Here is a 5,322-nt window from a genome sequence, read left to right as displayed (position 1 = left end):
ATTTCCTTCTGATTATGTCAGGTTCATCGTTATTGACAATTTCTCATTAATTCATTCTTAAGGCTTCGTCAAAGAGAACGCGTAATTAGCGCGCGTTAGAGCGCTAAACTGACGGCGCGCTACGACGCCGAGATGTGTTGTACTACTATGGTAACATACCGTCAAACAGAGCGCCAGCGCTATAAGCGCTAATTACGCGTTCTGTTTGACGAAGCCTTAAATATCTCACTTTGAACCGTGCAACGTGAAAACACCCTTACGTATGTGTTTGTGCAATGTTTTTGTTAAAATATCAACGACGGCTAAGTCAACCAAAGCATTAAAGAGCTGTTTCTTTAATGATGTGAAAAGGCAGATGAAAGTTTACCCGAGATTGTTTTGCGTGCGACTATTGATAGTAGCAGTAAAGCCTGCTTGCAACATTAGATGAGTCCCGACTTATGTTTCAAGTAGTAATATTTTTATACATTAGCAATACGAGGTTAAAGCAAACTAGCGGACCGGCTTCGCTTGGGAAGTATCGCACGCGATGTAAAGAATTTTAGGTAATTTTGTTACACATTGGATTACATTATTGGAGTTTCAGTAAGGATCCCTAATTTTTTTGAAAATATAATACATATAGCCTATGTCACCCGGGGATAGCGTAGCTTTCCAACAGTGAAAGATTTTTTAAATCGGTTCAGTAGTTTCAGAGCCTACTCAATACAAACAAACAAACAAATCTTTCCTCTTTATAATATTAGTATAGATATAGATAGTTTCGGCAAGGGAACTACAGAGACAATAAATAAACAATGCGAGGTAAGTCGAGCGTGGAACTAGAACAATTACAAACAAAAGTCGACCGTACCAGAATTTACGAGCCTCGATTAGAAACTAATGTTCGAACTTTAGGTATCCTTTGTCACGAGTGTTTCATAACATTTAGAAACGTAGATTATCCTGTCTTTTGCAATAGTAATTTGAAGATACGACTGCGAGGAAATACTCCTTATGGCGCCGCAATTTCAAGAAGTGTTTTTTTTATTTTTATTTATTTATTGCTTTGATGGGTGGACGAGCTCACAGCCCACCTGGTGTTAAGTGGTTACTGGAGCCCATAGACATCTACAACGTAAATGCGCCACCCACCTTGAGATATAAGTTCTAAGGTCTCAAGTATAGTTACAACGGCTGCCCCACCCTTCAAACCGAAACGCATTACTGCTTCACGGCAGAAATAGGCAGGGCGGTGGTACCCACCCGCGCGGACTCACAAGAGGTCCTACCACCAGTAAAAGTGTCCCGCAATCTACAATCAACATCGCTACCAAGAATCCTGAAGAAGATTGCGGATTCTTGGTGGTGATGTTTCCAGCGGTGTTCAGTATTGGAGCCATTTGGAAGGTTGTATTCTAAAACATTGAGAGTCTTTAACAACGACTAGACAAAGACTTGTGCTTTACAAGGCTAACAACAAACAAGAACAACAGTCTGTCGCGTCGAGCCCTGCTGCCATCTCTGGGCCAGGGGTGACAAGTAGCATCTAATGCCATTTAACTCATAGGAACCTCTGTGCCTTGTTCCATGGGGAGTACTCTGCGAAATGTTCTTGGATAATTTGGTCGTCTCCTTTTTACCATGCTAAAGCCCGTCACCAGAAGCCATGTTTTTCGAAAACCAACTTTGAAATGAACTCCCTTACTTCACGAGCGCTATTACTTATCCTTTGAATCAAGTTTGAAGAGAGTCCTCTTCCAGGAGGACGCCCTCCTTCTGTATTCACGTAGATTATAAATGTGAAGCCGCAAAAAATTGCGAAAAATATGAATTTAATCAAAACTACTCTAACGGATAGATGAATGTAATCTGTATAGAATAAAATATGATACACATGCATATGTATATGAGGCCTGGGTGTATTACAAGATTGCCCGAAATCGACCACAAATGATAGTATATGAGGTTCTTAACACTTTCGCTGACAGTACGTCGTTAGACGGGAAATTAACATATTGCGGTATAACAGTACGTCGAAGGACGGGGTAATAACTTTTATGAGCATTGGCAGTACGTCGTCGGACGACAACTTCTAATAGAAGCAATATGAAGAATAGCATTCACTGTCATATTGTAAGCAATCTCACATTTCTTACTGTCGTAACATGATTGTTTTGTGGGTAGTTTAATATTGCTGTCTCAGTTGCTCACGCACACACGTAAACAGTTCGCATATAAGTACTACGTCCACCGGCGTGAGCGCACGCTAATTTCTCGATCAATCAGTGCGGCCAGTGCCATTTTGTGAACAACCACGTGTTTACGTCACTCAAACAGTAAGTAAATTTTGCAAAAATGATATTTTGTGTGTTTATTTGTATTGAAACATCGTTATGTTTATGTATTTATAAGATTTTGTGATGTTAGTATTTACTTAGGTATTTTTATTTACTAAATAACAGACTTTCCTTGAAATACTTGGGTCAAAGTAGTATTATTATAGTGTCGGATTAGAATAAAATTCATGACCTTACGTGTAATTAGCCGTTGCTAATTTACTCCTCTAATGTGATAAAGCTTGTGCCCAGCTTGGAAATTTTATAGGTTGTTGATTGATTTACCAATTGAACAATTTGTTAATTTTAGATGTCAGCAAAAAGTTCAAAGAAACGTCCAAAAATACGCTTGTTCGACGATTTTTCATCAAATTCGCCATCTGAAGTAGATTTAGATCCCTTCGAGGATAATGACGGTGATTATGGTTCTGACACGAACTATGAACCACAAAATATAGAAGAAACTGGTGCATCCAGTTCATCAGAGGAAATATTTTCTATAAGACCTCGTCGAATTATATCTGGAGGCCCTGTGGCTTCATCGGATTCAAGTAAGTCTGATATCTCAATTAGAAGTTCAGATTCTGATCAGGACGATAGAACTATCGAAAATGCTGAACCGATTTCCGAATCAGTAGACGACTTACCATCCCTTCTTATATCTCAACATGACAATGATATAGATTCAGAACCAGTGCAAAATCGGATAAGATCTCCTGTACCAGAGGAGATACCGTGGTTACATAGCACAGAAGAAATACCTGATTTTGAATTCGATGTCGAGTCATATGGCGTTCAGTTTGACGTTACCTCTCAGACTAGCATTGAACAAATTTTCGATCACGTGTTTCCAAAAGAGTTACTCGAGTACCTGGTCCAGTGTACTAATAATTATGGTACAGCTTTGTGTCAGTCAAACAAACCGTCAACCCGATATTCCCGGTCTCAAAATTTTCGAAATACTACGACTGTTGAGATGAAAAAGTTTCTTGGACTTTCGTTATTACATGGACATATTCGCACTCCTAAACAACAAAAACTATTTACTTATGATGATCCACTATATTATCATCCTGTGTTCTCATATACAATGTCTTCGCGGCGATATGAACAGATACTTCGATGTATATGTTGTTCAGAACTGGATGCAAAAGGCGCAGAAAAGATTAACAAATTTGTTGATTTGTTGACATTGAATTTTAGAAAGATATACAAACCTGATAAAGAGCTTAGTTTAGATGAATCTTTACTATTGTATCGAGGCCGACTTCACTTTCGGCAGTACATAAAGTCCAAAAAAGCAAGATATGGGATTAAATTCTATGTCTTGGCAACGGCTGATGGTTATGTTCTTAATATAATAATGTATAGCGGAAAAGACGAGAATACCCAATTGAGAGGTGTAACGAAGCTTGAACGGTTGGTAATGCGATTGATGAGACCGTTTTTATTGAAAGGACATCACCTCTTCATGGATAATTACTACAATTCGGTCACTCTTTCTCAGAAACTTTTTGATTTGAAAACCCATACAAATGGTACTCTTCGTGTTAATAGAAAAGATAATCCAAAGGAAGTAGTGGACAGAAAATTAAAAAAAGGTGATCATGTTTGGGTAAGGAAAAATAAAGTGTATGTTAGCAAATGGGTTGATAAGCGACCAGTGATTATGTTGACCACTAGAGAACACCCCCGTATTATAGAAACAACAAACAGGTTTGGGAAAATAGTTAAGAAGCCTATTGAAGTAGCAACATATAATAAATACATGTCCGGTGTAGATAGGTCTGACCAGATGATAAGTTACTATTCTTCGCCGAGGAAAACTATACGCTGGTACAAAAAAGTACTTTTTCATCTTTTGGATACCGCTGTATGGAATTCCTATTACTTATACAAGAAATTTGTACTGAAAAACCCAAAATATGAGTTATCTTCATATCGGGAGGAGTTAATAAAAAAATTAATAGATTTGAAAGAAAACTGTAAGGGTAAAGATTTAGTATTAGATTTAAAAAAACACAATAGCAGAAAACACAATAACCCCCAAAAGAACATATTTGCAGATCAAGAACGAAAATTTTGGGGTCATTGGCCCAAACGCCAACCTGCACCTGAAAATTCTAAGAAAAAATACTCATTTCTGATGTGTAAAATGTGTTCCAAGAATAAGAAGAGGGTCGAAACTAGCTACAGGTGCATTGGTTGTCCAGGACTTCCTCCATTATGTCCTGAATGTTTCCAGGATTATCACCAAATTCTTGAACAGCAAGAACAATAAATCGTAGTCTGACTCTTCAAAACCTTATTTTGCAGATTTACTTTAATTTTTTGAGACTTTATACGTTCCTATTTTTATAATTATTTACTAGGGTATGTTGACCTATTTTTTTATTACTTTGGTACTTATATGTTTAATATTGTTTTCTTTTATTGAGTTAATTATATTAGGGCTTTTTATTGTTTGTTAGTAGCGTTGCCGTAGTGTCCAAACTTTGTATATTATTTATTATGTACAAAGATTGTTATAGAAGATCCTAATTTATAACTTCCGATAGCGTATTAAAATATTATAATTTATAATAATTTAAGCGTTTAACATATGATATAATCATTGGAATGTTCCTAATTACAATACTAAATAATTTGTAATTATTGTGTAAGAAATATATACCTATATATAATATGTATCTATTACGTGTATTTGAATAAGTTTCAGACTATATCTGTTTTTCATCGTACAGATATTGAAAAATACCATACCATTTGATGTTATAATAATTAATATATTTTTTTGTTTTTTGTTGGGAAATTTCGATTATTTTATAAGTCACAAATTATTGTAGGAGGTTTAATATTTGAAAATATTTGATTATTTTACAAATATTATGTGTTTTATTATCTTTCCTCAGAAGATCCCAAGAATATAAGATATTTTTCGACGTAGTGTCTCACTTAGGCAGGCGAACATATGACCAACTCGAAACTACGTCGTGCAACGTCC

At 36.2% G+C, this 5,322-nt stretch overlaps 1 protein-coding gene across 2 annotated transcripts; it reads left to right on the top strand.

The window, feature by feature from the left end:
* Positions 1-1,071: 1,071 nt before the first annotated feature.
* On the top strand, positions 1,072-5,204 carry LOC119629876 (piggyBac transposable element-derived protein 4). 2 transcript variants are annotated; one of them, XM_062673711.1, is made up of 3 exons: positions 1,072-2,318; positions 2,629-3,933; positions 4,385-5,204. In XM_062673711.1, exons 2-3 carry the CDS (start codon positions 2,629-2,631, stop codon positions 4,463-4,465), a joined length of 1,386 nt encoding a protein of 461 aa, XP_062529695.1. In that variant the 5' UTR covers positions 1,072-2,318; the 3' UTR covers positions 4,466-5,204. The 2 variants fall into 2 exon arrangements, with proteins under 2 accessions (XP_062529695.1, XP_037873305.2); XM_038017377.2 differs by having other exon boundaries at positions 1,080-2,318; positions 2,629-5,204.
* The last annotated feature ends 118 nt before the right edge of the window (positions 5,205-5,322 follow it).

This window comes from Bombyx mori, chromosome 18 (assembly GCF_030269925.1).
Source record: "Bombyx mori chromosome 18, ASM3026992v2".
In the NCBI taxonomy this organism is placed as follows: Eukaryota; Metazoa; Arthropoda; class Insecta; order Lepidoptera; family Bombycidae; genus Bombyx; species Bombyx mori.
The sequence above is the reverse complement of the archived record's forward strand: the minus strand, read 5'-3'. Positions and strand labels throughout refer to the sequence as shown.